General features: G+C 34.5%; 1 protein-coding gene across 18 annotated transcripts in view; it reads left to right on the top strand.

Annotated features, from left to right (window-relative positions):
* The window catches only part of CDC42BPA (CDC42 binding protein kinase alpha), a 327,782-nt gene that overhangs the window by 232,286 nt on the left and 78,426 nt on the right, over positions 1-17,070 (top strand). For all 18 annotated transcript variants that reach the window (XM_074385301.1, XM_074385302.1, XM_074385296.1 and 15 more), the window contains 4 exons: positions 6,361-6,485; positions 12,752-12,857; positions 13,104-13,252; positions 14,814-14,905. In XM_074385301.1, the coding sequence (XP_074241402.1) occupies positions 6,361-6,485; positions 12,752-12,857; positions 13,104-13,252; positions 14,814-14,905 (472 nt within the window). The remainder of the gene's footprint in view (positions 1-6,360; positions 6,486-12,751; positions 12,858-13,103; positions 13,253-14,813; positions 14,906-17,070) is intronic.

The following is a 17,070-nucleotide window of genomic DNA, read 5'->3' as shown; positions in this document are numbered from 1 at the left end:
AAAGGATAATCTTTTCATATAGTGCTGGAACAGTTGGATATCCAAATGTGAAAAAAAAAAATGAACTTGGATCCTTACCTCATACCTTATACAAAAATTAACTCAAAGTGGATCACAATCTGAAATATAACTGGTAAGTATAGAAGAAAGTATTTGTGATTTGGGGTTAAAAATGTCAAGATAATGACATTAAAAGCACAGTGCATGAAAGAAAACTAATGATAAATTGAACATCAAAATTTAAAAAACATTAAGAAAATGAAAAGACACGCACAGAGGGGAAGGAGATATTTCTAAGTAATTTATCTGAAAAAATACATGTGTTCATACTATATAAAGAACTCTTAATGCTGGGCATGGTGGTTCACACCTATAATCCCAGCACTTTGGAAATCTAATGCATAAGGATCACTTAAGATCAGTCTGGGAAATATAGTGAGACCTTATCTCTACCAAAAAAAAAAAATTTTAATATTGGCTGGGTGTGGTGGCCCATGCCTGTAGTCCCAGCTGCCTGGGAGACTGAAATAAGAGGATTTACGTGAGCCCAGGAAGTCAAGGCTGCAGTGAGTCGAAGTGACACTACTGTACAGAGTTTGACTCTGTCTTAAAAAAAAAAAAAAAAAGAAAAGAAAAAAAACTTACACCTCAACAATAGAGAATATAAACAACTCAGTTTTTTAATGGGTAACGAAATTGAATAGACATTTCATAAAAGATGATATATGAATAACAAGCACATGAAAAGATGTTTGTTATTGGGAGAATAGCACTTAAAACCACTTAACAATCAGTCAGATACTGCTGTATACCCTCAAGAACCACTATGGTACATGTATACCTATGTAACAAACCTGCATGTTCTGCACATTTACCCCAGAACTTAAAGTATAATATAAATAAGTAAATAAATAAATTCCATTGGAGTGACCTTATCAACTATTGGTAAAGATAAGAAGGAACTAGAACTTATACACTGCTCATAGAAGTATAAAATGGCATAGCCCCTGTAGAAAATAGTTCCAAAAATTCTCAAAAAGTTAAACATATGCTTAATATATAACCTGACAATTCTCCTATTTACTGAAAAGAATTGAAAGCATAGTCCCTGTAACACTTATATATGAAGTTTCATAGCATCATATTCTCAGAATAGTAAACAACTGGAAACAATACAAATGTTTATCAATGGTGCATGGATAAACAAAGTATACCATACCCATATACTAGACTACCACTCAGCAGTAAAAAGGAGTGAACTTCAGATACATGCAACATTATGATGGTTTAACTTCAATAATATAAGTGAAAGAAGTCTAGTACAAAAGACTGCATATTCTGTTATTTCACTGATACAGGATTTCAGAAAATGCAAAACTACAAACACAGAAAGCAGATCAGTGATAACTAGAATTCAGGTTGGAGACCAAGATCAATTGTAAATAAGCATGAGGATATTTCTTGAGTATTAGAAGTGTTCCAATAATGGATTGTAGTAATCACTGTACAGCTGTTTAAATTTGCTAAAAATCACTCAACCATACACTTATAATGGGTGAATTTTATGTTATATAAATTATACCTCAGTAAAACCATTTTTTGAAAAACCAAAAAACTGGTAAAATTACATTTTCAGAAGCAAATGGCATACCCTGAGGTACAAAACTTAAATCTCTTGCTTGCAATAGCAAATAAGTGTGTGCTAGCAGTGATAGCTTCCCTGGAACTCATTTCCTTTTAGGAAAACAAGGAGGCTGGAGGTAGGATTAAATGGGGAATTACAGACAAACTGTATATGCATAAAACAATTTTTGTTTGTTTGTTTTGCCAGAGGAGAAGAAATGAAATTTTGCTTTATGATTTATGCCAAAATTGCCTATCTCTGCACAGAAATACAGGTTAAAAGTGCACACCAATAAAATCCTGTGTCATTAGTAGAATTCCTAATAACTTAAAATTGAGAGTTGGCAAACTATGGCCTCTGGCCAAATCTAGCTCCCAGATTGTTTTTGTCTGAACTGCATACTAAAAATGATTTTTACATTTTTAAATGGGAATTTTTACAAAGAAGATGATGATTTCAGATTTTATATGGCCCACAGAGGTGAAAATACTTGCTGTCCAGTTTTTTACTGGAAAGATTTGCAAATCCTTGACTTAGAACGTGGTTGTGGCCTGTATTAGTTACGGTTCCACAGAGAAACAGAACCAATAGAGTGAGTGTGTATAGGGGGCAGAGGTGGGGTGTATGTATTACGTGTTTTGAGAGCAGGGGAGATTATAAGGAATTAGCTCAAGTGATTATAGATGTTGACAAGTCCCAAGATGTGCATTTGGCAAGCTGGAGACCCAGGAGAGTATATTTTGTAGTTCCAATCCCAAAGCTTGGCAGGCTTAACAATCAGGAAGAGCTTCTGTCTCATTTCAGGACTGAAGGCAGGAGAAACTGATGTTCCCTCCTACTCTTGGTGCAGTCAGCCTTTTTGTTCTGCTCAGGCCTTCAGCTGATCACATGGGCTCACCCACATTAGGGAGAGCCATCTTCTCAGTCTGCCAATTCAAATGTTATCTCATCCAGAGACACCCTCACAGACCTACCCAGAATAATGTTTGACCCAATGTATAGGCACCTTGTGGCCCAATCAAGTTGGCAATCACATGGCTCTTTTATTCCTAAAATCCTATAAAGAGATCCTCTAGGAGCAACTCACCTTCATGAAAGTTTAGTAATCAAGAAGAAACTAGCAGAGTATCTCTACAGACATACCAAAAAGGAAGAAAGGAACAGTAATAAATAGCAGATGGGACCATTTATCAGTTTTAAAAAATAAAAAAAGGTAGCTATGAAATAGAATAAAATAGTATGCAAATATTTTTTCGTGAATTTTTTGTTTGTTTTGTTTTGTTTTTGATATGAAGTCTCACTCTGCCACCCAGGCTGGAGGGCAGTGGCATGATCTCGGCTCATTGCAACCTCTGCCTCCTGGGCTCAAGTGATTCTCCTGCCTCAGCCTTCCGAGTAGCTGGGATTACAGGCACATGTCACCACGCCTATCTAATTTTTTTAATTTTTAGTAGAGACGGGGTTTCACTATGTTGGCCAAGCTGGTTTCGAACTCCTGATGTCAAGTGATCTGCCTACCTCAGCCTCCCAAAGTGTTAGGATTATAGACATGAGCCACCTTGCCTGTCCTTTTTCATGAATTTTCTAAAAACTTAAAGCAAGAACTTTTTGCTTCTTTGACAGATTAGCTTACATCATACCCTCACTAAGAAGAACGATTAAGCTGGATTTTAAAAATAATAACTATATGAATACCACATCTGTAGGAAGTCATTGGAGTGACAACAAGGAAACCAGGACTTTACTGGCCAAGATCTTAAAGGGAACAGTAGTACAGAGCAGTGAGCCCAACATTTAGTGCCACTTTTCCTCTTCAGGCATTTGCAGATATGAAAGCAGAAAAACCTCAGAATCTAGGAAGCTGAACATGGTATTCCATGGTTTTACAAGGCTGAAGAGAAAAAAATGGAAGTACATTGCCTATCAAGTTACAAGATCCTTAGTAGATAATTCAAACTTTCAGTTGAACCCATTGAAAGGCTACATTTTAGGAGTAAGGGTGAGTCAGAAAGATGAGTCCTCAGTGACTGAAACTCAACCTCTCAGTATTTCAATCCTTGATCTATTTTTACTCTAATTGCCTGCCAAAAGTAAAAGTAAATAGTCTCTGGAGGAAGATATTATCCAGAGCCTCAAATTATATAAAATTTTCATGAACAATGGGTGACGTGCAGTTAAAAAATTACTAGGCATATCAGCAAACACAACCAAATCATTTAAGACCAGAAGAAAAATTCAACAGAAAAAACAAAATTAATAAAGGGAAAATGAAAACCAGGCAGTCAGTAGAAACAGGCCCACAGGAGTCCCCAGAATGAAATTTTTGAATGGACTTTAAAATAATTGTGTGATAATGTTCAAGAAAATAAACATATGAAGAATTTCAGCAAACAACTAGAATCTATACAAAACTGTCAAATAGAATTTCTAGGAGCAAAAAATAACCAAAATAATAGAACGGTTTAACAACATATTGGATAGAAACAAAGAAAAGGACTGCATATCTTTAAAAAAAAAATTTAGACTAAATCGTGGTCAGGGATTAAAAAGAATAGAAAATATAGAAAAGAGGATATAAGACAATAGAGGATGTGATGAAAAGCTGTAACATACAAAACAATTGGTTTCTCAAAAGGCAAGAAGAGAGAGATGGTGGTAGTGTAACACTTGAAGAGTGTTTATAGCCCAGATTTTTTCCAAACCTTTGAGAAACAATTAGCTACAAATTCAAGGAATACCACAAACCCTAAAAGTGAAATAATTAATAGAAATCAGACCCCACTTAAACAAATCCTAGAAAAGCTGCCAGAAACCGAGTAACATAAAATTCTAAAAGCAACCAAAGAAGAAAGACACATTATGTTCAAAGAAGTAAAAGTTCAACTGAAAACTGACTTCCCAACGGAAAAACTAAAAATGGAATTCAAAGAACATCTTAAAAGTGCTAAAGAGGCCGGGCGCGGTGGCTCTAGCCTGTAATCCCAGCACTTTGGGAGGCCGAGGCGGGTGGATCACGAGGTCGAGAGATCAAGACCATCCTGGTCAACAAGGTGAAACCCCGTCTCTACTAAAAATACAAAAAGTTAGCTGGGCATGGTGGTGCGTGCCTGTAATCCCAGCTACTTAGGAGGCTGAGGCAGGAGAATTGCCTGAGCCCAGGAGGCGGAGGTTGCGGTGAGCCGAGATCGCGCCATTGCACTCCAGCCTGGGTAACAAGAGCGAAACTCCGTCTCAAAAAAAAAAAAAAAAAAAGTGCTAAAGAAAAATAACTGCCAACTTTGAATGTTATTTACAGCAAAAATGCCTTCCAGAAATGAAGGCAAAAATTCACAGTGCAGAAAACTCTGCAGGACAACCTACATTCTTCAAGTCAAAAGAAAAATAAAGGTGTTGCAGGGAACCTATACATAAAATAGAATTAAAAGATATTGGGCTGGGCCTGCTAATTCATGCCTATAATTACAGTAGTTTGGGAGGCCATGGTGGGTGGATGGCATGAGCCCAGGAGTTTGAGACCAGCTTGGACCACATACCAAAATCCCATCTCTACAAAAAAATTTTTTTTTAAAATTAGCAGCTACTTGAGAGGCTGAAGTGGGAGGATTGCTTGAGCCCAGGAAGTAGAGGTTGTAAGAAGCTAAGATCGTGCCGTTGCACTCCAGCCTGGACGACAGAGTGAGACCCTGTCTCAAAAACCAAAAAAAAAAAAAAAAAAAAAAAAAAAAGACAAACCGTTAAACTTTGTTTTCTTATTGCTGTCATGATTCAGTTTAACAAACAAGTTTTTTGATATGTTGAAATAAGTGGAAACTTGAACTGTTACTACCCATGTGATGTTAGGAAATTTGTAGTATGATACTATTGTTACATTTTAAAAGAGAGATTCTTATTTTTTTGAGATACACACAGTGATATGTATGGATAACATTGTATGATATTTAGTATTTTTAGTATTTGTTTCTGAATAACATAGGAGGAGGGGATAAGAGAAGAGACATACAGGCTGGCACAGTGGCTCACACCTGTAATCCCAGCACTTTGTGAGGCTGAGGCAGGCAGATCATCTGAGGTCAGGAGTTCGAGACCAGCCTGACCAACATGGTGAAACCCTGTCCCTACCAAAAAGACAAAAAATTAGCTGGGTGTGGTGGTGCACACCTGTAATCCCAGCTACTAGGGAGGCTGAGACAGGAGAATCACTTGAATGTGGGAGGTGGAGGTTGCTGTGAGCCTGGATCGTGCCATGACCCTCCAGCATGGGCAACAAAAGCGAAATTCAGTCTCAAAAAAATAAGAAAGAACAGGCGTGCAAATGAAACAAGATTGATGTTGAAGTAATTGTTGAAATTGGGTAGTGGGGTCATGGAAATTCATTTATATTGTCCATTTTTGTATATGCTTGAAGTTAGAAGCTTTTTTAAAAGAGAAAAGATGACATAAAGACATTTGGAAACAGAAAAAAGAAAGCTATTTCCAACAGACTTAGGCAATTCTTAAGGCAAGTAGAGAATATTCACAGAACCAATTCACTGTAGGATGTAAGGGAAAAACAAAGACAGCAGGAGAATTTAGAGTAGTACCTGATATCCAAATTCAGTGAGCAGAAGGGATTGTTACATTAAAAAGACAAGCATTGTTGGGTAAATCATGGTGAGTAGTCATATTTAACAGTAGCTGTGTGAACACCTTGAATTCTTGTTGCTAAAACTCATGCATGTCTTAAAACTATCTTTCAGCTAACTACTTTGTATGAGAACTTAAGCATACACAACCAGCAGTTGGAAGAAGAAGTTAAAGATCTAGCAGACAAGAAAGAATCAGTTGCACATTGGGAAGCCCAAATTACAGAAATAATTCAGTGGTGAGTACTCTTTTAAACATGTTTTTGTAGATGATTGTGGTTATGTGGCCAAGTTGGTGTGAATTCCAGGTGGCTACTAATAATGGTTTTTATCTCATTTGTCAGCTATGATAAATAAGTTACTCTGAAAAGCACAGTTTTATTACCGATCTGTTATTTGTGTTCTACTGTGTTTTCTGTTCTGTTTCTCTGTTCCCTAACTCTAACAAATGTCCCATAACAGCTTTTACACAGCTTCATTGAAATCTGATTATTACTTTCTAAGAAAATGTTGCTACCTCCAGAGTCAAAGTTGGTCCTTAGAGAACTGTTGAAATTCATCTGCTACCTATAGATGTTCCTTTCTAAGATCGAAACTGCTGTCTTTGTATTTTAAGAAATGAAAGGCCTGCAAAAATACTTAGAAGCTCAAGATACTGTTACACCTTCTATTATGATTATACCAGATTAATTCACACATGGCATTTTTAAAACCTTAAATGGTTACTTTTTAGTTTTATCAGCTGTTTCTCAAACTCTTAGGATTTAGATTGGAATATTCATCTTAGTAACCGTCATATTCATTTATTAAATGATAATGCTGGTGCTTGTAAAAATTTTTACTTTTTAGTAATACGTGGAGAAAGTAGAATCTAACAAAGACTTTATTGCCAAGTAAAAACAGGTAGTTTAACTTTGTATATTTATTTAACTTTTTAAATCCTTTTAGGCAAACAGTAGGTGTTTAATTTATAGCAAAACAAATATAGGTTGAGCATTCCTAATCTGAAATTTGAAATGCTTCAAAATGTGAAATTTTTTGAGTGCTGACATGACACCACAAGCAGAACATTTTAGACCTGACCTCATGATGAGTCACAGTCAAAACTTTGTTTCATATACAAAAAAATTAGTTTAAAACATTGTAAAAAATTACCTTGCCGGGTGTGGTGGCTCACGCCTGTAATCCCAGCACTTTGGGAGGCCGAGACAGGTGGATCACGATGTGAGGAATTCAAGATCAGACTGGCCAACATGGTGAAACGCCACCTCTACTAAAATATACAAAAATTAGCTGGGTATGGTGGCTCATGCCTGTAATCCCAGCTACTTGGGAGGCTGAAGTAGGAGAATTACTTGAACCAGGGCCCAGGAGGCGGAGGTTGCAGTGAGCCGAGATCACGCCACTGCACTCCAACCTGGGCTACAGAGTGACACTCCATCTCAAAAAAAAATTACCTTCAGGCTGTGTGTATAAGATGTATATGAAACATACACAAATTTTGTGTTTTGACTTGGGTCCTATCCCCAAGATAGTCTCATTATGTATATTCAGGTCTTCTACAATCCAAAAAATCTGAAAAAAATCCAGAATACTTCTGGTCTCAAGCATTTCATATAAAGGATACCCAGCCTATAGTTTCGTCGTATGTCTATAGCTCAGTTATTTGTTGGGAATTTTATTTCTTGTATTCATATTTTGGTTCAAATATTTTTTCCATTAAAAGCACTTTGAGTTTAGTATACAGATTGAGTATTCCTTATTCAAAATGCTTGGGACTAGAAGTATTTTGGATTTCTTTTTGATTTGGGGGAAGTTTGTGTTATACTTACCAGTTCAGCATCCCTAATCCAAAAATTTAAGCATCTTGTCAGTTCTCAAAAAGTTTCAGATTTGGGGGCATTTCAGATTTTGAATTTTCAGATTAGGAATACTCAGCCTGCTTTTAAAAAATGAAAATGCTCAAACAAGATTTTAGGACCTCGTGGCATATAGTACTTTGAATGTTTCCTGGGACAAATGAATAGTGCTAATACAAAACAAATATTGCAGTATATATAGAGAGTGATTATGTATAGTAATAACCTTTTGTGAAGGCACTTCTAATGGCTCTTGAACTCTACCTCCTCTCTCTTTTGCTATGAAATATCCCTTGCATAAGAAAACCTCTTATAGCAAGGACATCTACTTCTCATCACTGTTAGAGTGAGGACCTTCCTTCTTGCCGTTGGCTCATCAGAGGACTTCATATATTCTCTTTGGAATAATGTTACCAAGAGTGGTTAGATTAATAGGCTAGTCCATAAGATTTATTTTTAAACTTTATTTCCTCACATAAAGCATTCTTCTGGTACAATATGAGATACAGAGGTCTATAAATGTAGTACTTGCCTTTAAGTAACTAACATTTAAAGTTTAAAAAGTAATTTGACCAGAGCTGGAGATAACTTACGAGACTTAAATATAAATGCCTTACATGTTGAATAGATGCTGATTTTTTAAAAATAAGAATGTAGTGTTGAGAGAATTATCTCAGACTAGGTACTCGAGAAAGGTGGGAGTAATTAGTTAAACTAGACTGTGTTTTCTGAAAACACTGAGTTTAGTAAAATATCCTATACCTAGTTTTACCAAATTGGAGAATTTATGTAAAAGAATAGTAGGAAGTAAGATTAATAAAGTTACTGCAACACAATTGTCATGAATACTAGGTAAGAGTTTTACCTTCACTTATTTGTAAGATGGAGAAGGTTTTTGCAAAAGATAATGATATTAATTAAAATGGTGATTAGGCAAATAGCTCTTAATAGTAATGTTCAGGATGAAATAGGAGGTAAGGTTGGAAATAAAGTGAACAAATGCAGGAGACATTGTGAAAGAAAAATCTATAGGACTTAATACTTACAAATGAAGGGCAAGAGATGAGGAGAAATCAGTATTTCTGAATTCTGAGTTAAGGAGATTAAGAAAATGATAGTATCATTGAAATAGGAAAGTCGAGAGGGGTAACCAACCTTGGGGAAGATAATACAATCAATTTTAACTGTTATTTTATTTTGCTTGTTGGTGAGAATGAGGTGATCCTGAGACATCTCTTAGTAGAGATTTTTCATATGCTTTCGAATAACTGACATAAAGGTTAGGATTGGAAATGTAAATTTGGGAATTAAATTCCTAATAAATAAGGCCAGTGAAATGGCTAAGATCTTTTTAAGGAGACAGGTAAGGAGAATGGTAAGGGCTATATTATAAAAGCTAGATGAAACAGCTCTGTAGGAGAACCAGGAGAAGCGTTTAATAATTACAAAGGGCTTCAGTAATGAAACCGTTATCTCTCTTTATTTAAATCCACTCACATTATTTAAAACATTCCTCATTCAGTAATGCTCATTTGTGTAAGGTAATAGCTTATATTTATTAAAATATTAGAGTGTTCCAGTCATTAGGCTGGAAATTCACATGTATTCATATTTAGTTATTACACCAGTCCTGTGAGGTCCATATTATTACTAAACCCATTTTATAGGTGGGATAACAAAGTTAGAAAAGTAACTTGCCCAAAGTCACACAGCTGGTAAGCACTAGGATTTGAAACCAGGTGTATATGACTCAAGAATCAGTTTCTAATTACTATATATACCCTGCTTTTCAAGAATTATACCTTATATATCTTCTTTTGTCTTCTTAGTTTTCAAGAATTATACCTTATATATCTTCTTTTGTCTTCTTAGTATGCCCAATTTAATAGTATTTAATAAGTATTAATTAATTGATTATTTGAGAGAACTTGGAAGGAAAGGATTAAATTTTCCAAGAGAACACTATAGCTCTAAGATGGCCTTTTGTAGTTGAGTTTTAACAGATTAGCTTCAGCAAAATAGTTGAGGCAGGAATTAGACCTCATGGAGTATAGGGGAATGAATGGAGGGTTTTAATACTAGAGCAATTACATGTCAGTAGTATAACAATGAAAGAGAGGAAAAAAATAGGATGTTTGGGGGTTTGTCAATGAGGGGCATGGGGAACTTTTGGATTTGGTAGCGTTTGTACATGTTTAAAGGAACATATGAAAATAATGAAATTAAAAATATAAGGTGTAGGAGGGAGGGTGATTATGTATAGTAATAATAACTATAGTATTAAGAATCTGTTTGAATGATTTCATCAAATAATAAATGATTTCACCAAATTAACTTTTAAAAGTTAAGAGAGTGAGTATAAGTAAACTTAACCAAATGATCTAGAAGCAAGGAACAAGAGATAGTGTTGGGGCCGGGTGCAGTGGCTCATGCCTATGATTCCAGTACTTGGGAGGCTGAGGCGGGTGGATCACCCTAAGTCAGGAGTTTAAGACCAGCCTGGCCAACATGGCTAAGCCCCATCTCTACTAAAAATACAAAAATTATCCAGACATGGTGGCATGCATCAGTAATCCCAGCTACTAGTGGGGCTGAGGGAGGAGAATGGCTTGAACCCACAAAACGAGGTTGCAATGAGCTGAGATTGCAATCACTGCACTCTAGTCTGGGCAACAGAGCAAGACTCTCAAAAAACAAAAAAAAAAAGAGAGAGAGAAATAGTGTTGGGGGTGGAGAAAGTAAGATTTTTACCTAGAGTCCAGTGGAACGTAAGTGGCATGAGTTACCCTCCAAACCGGTAATTCTCTATAGCCAAGAAAAAGAGAAATAGGTTTAATACAAAGTTAGGAATTAGTGGAAGACTGCAGTTGTAAGGGATTGTGAATGTGTTCAACATGGAAATAGAAAGTAAAGTTAGAAGAAAGAGATTGTTTGTCATATAAAATTTCAAACAACCTGAAGTCTGTTTACAAAAAGTTGATTTCCAAAGTTAATAAACACATTGGACTTCACAGTTTCTTGGAAATGTGCATAAGCTAAGATCTCTGAGCTATGGTAGATACTAAACCAGCGCTAGGTGAGACCTGTTAGCCTGGGAACTTAAATGTTAATACAGTTTTCTTCATTGTTACTATATAAGTATCTTTTTTGTATTCTAATAGATAATCTTCCTACATCCCAATTGATTCTCTATATTATAGATCAGGTAATTAAATGAAAAGATTGCAGTCACTTGTGTTCAAAGAATTTTAGAACGACACAACCCTTACTACACAAACATTCTTAACATAATTTCCGAAACCATTTTTTCTTAAAAGGCAATAAAAACATATACATGTACGTAGAGCCTAAGAATATGTAACTGTCACTAGAGAGAGCAGCTTCTTAAAATGGTTTTACTGCATCTCTATAAATTTTTTTGCTTGTACTCCAGAGACAGGCTCCCATCTAAGAGAAAAGAGCACCAACCCTCTTTTAAAAGGCCTCTTTAAGATATATATGAATTTGACTGCTCAGGAGTTTACATTCTAAGAGATACTAATGCAGAGCTCAAGAGTTAAACATGTCTGCTGTATGTATCACAGATACATACTAATTTACCTGAAATGTACTTTCCTTACAGCTTCAGTGACCTGGATTTTATCTCTGAAAACAACCAGCCTGCACAAAGACAAGTTGTCTACCCAAAAGTGTGTTAGAATACACTTGTGGGCCGGGCACAGTGGCTCACAACTGTAATCCCAGCACTTTGGGAGGCCAAGGCAGGCAGATCAAGAAGTCAGGAGTTCAAGACCAGCCTGGCCAATATGGTGAAAGGCATTGCAAAATTTCAACTCCATTTTTTTCCTTTTTGCACTGTGGCTTTCTGTATACCAGTGGTTTTTATTCTTCCTGAGAAAAGGACCTTCTTTTGTAGATTTTTGTAGATATATAGATATGCCTGACTCCTCCCCTCACCATCCGCCCACATAAGGGAAGTATAAGAAATGCAGATGTTTTCTTGAGAAATTCTAAAGTGTGGAATTTGTTTTACTTAATGTAATTTGAAAACTTTCTATCTAAAATTACAATTGTTTTACTAGCTAGATAGCCTTAAGACAGTAAATAGAAATTGGGTTTTGGTAGACTTTAATCTTTCTCTTTGTTATTTTATTGATTATTTTAGAAAACAGAGGAGCTTAATTACAATATTACCTTGATTTTTGCAGAATATGCTATGTCAAGCTTTCTAAATTTAATATACTTCAGCTTTAAGAATGGTTTGTTGTTTTTATGATCGAAAATGGCAGAATCCAATTAATGAGAAGTCTTATTACTTAGAAAGCCTCACACATGTGCATCTGCGTTGTTAGGTTTAAAGAGTGTTAATTTTGTATTTCAAGGGTGAAGTTTTACTAATTTATCAGCTATGAGTAACTTGGGCTTTTGTAAACGTCACCAGCTCTACCATGTACATCAGAGTACAAGTCCATAAACCTCTTCCCAGTTGTTGATAGGTAGTATACTATGGTAGACCTTTTGAAAGAAATTATTTAAGACTGTCTTTGAATTTTCTATCACTTACTTCTTTAGGAAGCTTTAAAATAACATACATTGTACTAAAGCTTTTTTGGTGTACTTTTGTACTTTGTCTTTATATATTCTAGGGTCAGCGACGAAAAGGATGCGCGAGGGTATCTTCAGGCCTTAGCTTCTAAAATGACTGAAGAATTGGAAGCATTAAGAAATTCCAGCTTGGGTACACGAGCAACAGTAAGCTTCTACGATTTTGCATGGAGACTTATCATATTAGAAAAAAGAGATTTTTAGAAACACTATAATAAATCCAATTACTTGTATCAGATTGTTTAGACTTTTAGTCTACTATAAAGTTTTTTATGAGAAAACAATTCATTTGGGTCTTTTCCAGTTTAGAAAAACGTAACACACAGCTGGTTAACTGTAATACTTTAAGTCTTAAAAACAAGTTGAAACTAAAACACAGTCATTATTTCATAGGATATGCCTTGGAAAATGCGTCGTTTTGCAAAACTGGATATGTCAGCTAGACTGGAGTTGCAGTCGGCTCTGGATGCGGAAATAAGAGCCAAACAGGCTATCCAAGAAGAGTTGAATAAAGTTAAAGCATCTAACATCATAACAGAATGGTAAGATTGAATAATATAGTCCCACTAGAAAATTTCTACGTTTGTCAAAAATATTTGGAGAAAAGTTACGTGTTTGGTTTTCTGTCCATTGCTTTCTTTTAGAAAATGAGGTCCAAAAATGTTAGAAAGATTTTAAAATAAGTAGATGCTTTCAAACCTTGTATATAGTGAGGAGGTTTTAATGTAGCCTTGTCTTCCTCTGGCTTGTCCGTAAAGTAGAATTAATAGTATTAAATAATATTACATTATTTACTTTTCCCCTTATTTATAAAATTTAATTGACTCTCACATTTTATTAAACCTAAAATTCTCTCATGTTTAGAATATTATATTTGTATAAAAATCCAACGTATGATGAGAACAAAATATAATCATTTGAAACTTACGGCCTCTATCAAAAGTCTTTTATAAATGAAAATTCTATTGATGTCACATTTCATAATGGTATAGTATCTTTTAAGTGTAATTATTGTTTTTCATGTTCCTTTATGTATTTAAAAAAAAAGTATAAACTCTGAAACAGTTAGCTAATAAACACATTTCCTCAATTCTTGTCACAACATACCATAATACATAAATGATTAAATGAAAAAAATCATAATTAGATTGATTTATAAACAAGGTTCAAAGTTTAAGTGACCTAGAGAAACAATAGGAACTTCACATCACAAATAAACTACAAATATGAAAATCCGTTGACTGCTCAGAATAACAAAAATTCCAAAAGCCGAAAATAAAGGCAGGCCCATGAATTCAGTTTTTAATGGTGTGTAGTCTTAGTCCTTAAATTGGAATTGTTAATCTTTTGAATCAAATCAAAAGCCAGATATATAATACCTCTGTTGGTTGATAAAGTTTTGGCTTATAAGCTTTTTGCTATAAATAATGCAGACATAAGCATTACTTATGTCTTTACTTAAAGGTGCTTATGTGGCATTGAGAAGGGAAAAACTTTTTCTGGAGAAAGTGAATTGATACCAGCATAAAGAGCTACTGAATGTCATTCTCTGTGTTGTAATTTGGAATAAGTATGATCTTTTCTGTTTATGCCTAGGACATATGAGTTTACATATTGTTCATAAATCAGGGAGATGAGCCAGTATCAAAAATTATAAACTTAATCCTGTATATGCTCCACTTTCATGGTTGTCTGTAATGGTATAATATCTAACAAAGTCTAACAATATTCTAAAATTTCTTTGATTTTATAACATTTTTAAATTTAATAATTTAGCTCAGGGTCAGCAGATGTTTTCTGTAAAGGTTCACATAGTAAATATTTTAGGCTTTGATTAGCCTCCACACAGCCACTCATCTCTACTATTGTAGTGTAAAAGCAGTCATAGTCAATACTTAAATGAATGAGGTTGGCTGTGTTCTAGTAAAACTTTTTATCTACATGAAAGTAGGTGGCAGGCTGTACTACTGTTCTTCCTGCAGTAATTTATAGTCCCCCAATTTACCATGACTGACATTTAAACCAAGTAAGTTTCCCTACATCCAAGGTGGCTCACTAGCCAGCAGTAAAAATTAATGACGTTTTTCCTTTTTTCTCCTTAAGTAAACTAAAAGATTCAGAGAAGAAGAACTTGGAACTACTCTCAGAAATCGAACAACTGATAAAGGACACTGAAGAGCTTAGATCTGAAAAGGGTATGGGAGTGTGTGTTTGCATCACTCAGGACTTACTGTTACGTTATAAATATATTTTATTACATAAGAATCAGTTTATTGTGTAGGTGAGAGAATTATTGACATCAGTTCTGGCACTCATTTATGAATATATGTGTGTATATGTGATGCATGCACATACACACACATTTGGAAGACTGGCCTCTCAGTCATTTTGTTTTATTTAGTATACATTATTTAAAGATTTCATAGTAACAGAAAAAGACACTTTGCCATAAATTTGACTTTTTTTCAGTGCCATGGACTATTTCATGAATAACATTTTTGTGATTGGAAAAAAAATTTCTAATGTACTTTATATATTCTCAAATGCTATCTTATGAGGTTTTCACTCTGATAGTGGCAATGCGTGTTAATATTCAGAACTTGGTAAGGGTACTTGAACAAGTATTTCTTAGCACTTTTTATGTGCCTATAATGTATAAAAACTTGGGGGAATTCTTTTTTAGGGTAGTTGAGAAATCAAGGCATGAAATAGCTAAAGATTAATATAGTGTTAATGGGGCAATTCAATAAAGAAAATTTTAGGAGGCATTTCAATGTCATCTTCCACATTGACACTTAAATTCCTTGTCCTGTGGGATATCCTGGATTTATTATCATTACCTTGAAAACTTTACTTGAACATTTTTCCGTTCATGTGAAAACTTAGTTGTGTGATAGCTGTATTACATGAACTTCTGAAACTTTCCTTAATGTGGACGTTAAGAATGTGAAGATTTAATAAAAAGAAATTCCAATTTTTTTAAAAAATAAAGGGATATCTTATATGCATTTATTTGAAATTGATTTACCTGACAAAGGCCATCACTGAATACTGAACTTGTTAATGGGCTTTTTATTAGGTCTAAGTGCTTCCTTCCCTATCCTTTCTCAGCCTTGCAACACCATGAGACAAAGCTGATGAAGTCTCTGCCATCTGTATGTAAAATGATGAAGAGCAGAGACTAATCACATAAAGAAGCTACCATGAAAAAGCCATTACGGATAGTTAATGCTCAATAAATTCTTGTTGATTGAATTTCTTAATTAACAAAAAAAGGAAGGAGCCCAGAAAAAGTGAATAGCAATTCAAATAAGGAGCACAAGCCAGCATGCCAAAATGAAAATCAAACTAGGTTTTCATTAATGAAAACTGGAAGAGAGATACATTGTTTAGTGAAGAGAAGAAAAAGAATACATAAGACATGGACAACTTGTGGCCCTAATGGCAATTAATAGGAGAGAGACTAGTGCAGAATATGACTTGCATGCCAGATGTCATTGACTGCATCATTTTTAGAATAGACCTAAACTTGAAAAAGAAGAGACTTAAGTCTATCACATTGCTTTATGAAGACATGTCTACCATAGCTTCTTAATTGGATTTTTAATATTGCAGATCAAAATTTTACTGTATAATATAATGTAACTACAACTTAAGTAATATAATGTGATATTTACATTATGACGGCAAAGATTTTTTTAATGCTTCGTTTACTATTATGTCCCCAAGTATCTAGAACAGTGTCTGGCACATAATGGGCTCTCAGTATTTGAATGAATTTCTGAACATATTGCCTTACCTGGTAACTATGTTATATTATTAGATAGTAATATGAAAAACACAAATCAGTTAATGTCAATTCCTGAGGATTTGGAAGTAAAAAATGTGGGATTGGCTGTTTTCTGTTTTTTTTTTTGTTTGTTTTTTCTATACCTAGTATTTTTATTTGTATGGTTTAAGAATTATTTGGGAAATTAGGCATTTAAAGTTAATGCCTTAGTCAAGAGATACGTATGACTTTAAAAATTCATCTGAGAAAAACTGAAGTTTGGAGTCTTCATCCTGTCAATAGAAAAAATATCTAAAATCAGATTGACTTTTTTTTTGTAATTTAGTATATTTGTTTTATCACTGCATTATTTTATTATGAAGGATTATATGTATTAGACAGTGCATACTCTATGCTTTGATAAGAGTATTTCAAAACAGAAGCCTGTTTGGTGTTAAATTAACTCAGAAAAATCAGACATAAACAGGCCCCTATTTTTAAATTTTCTTAAGTCTACCAAAATATTTAATGTAGTTTTTTAATGATTTTCTATATGAGAAAAGAAAGAAACTCGAAACTCGATGACTTAAA

This window comes from Saimiri boliviensis, chromosome 14, assembly GCF_048565385.1.
Source record: "Saimiri boliviensis isolate mSaiBol1 chromosome 14, mSaiBol1.pri, whole genome shotgun sequence".
NCBI classification, from domain to species: domain Eukaryota; kingdom Metazoa; phylum Chordata; class Mammalia; order Primates; family Cebidae; genus Saimiri; species Saimiri boliviensis.
The sequence above is the reverse complement of the archived record's forward strand: the minus strand, read 5'-3'. Positions and strand labels throughout refer to the sequence as shown.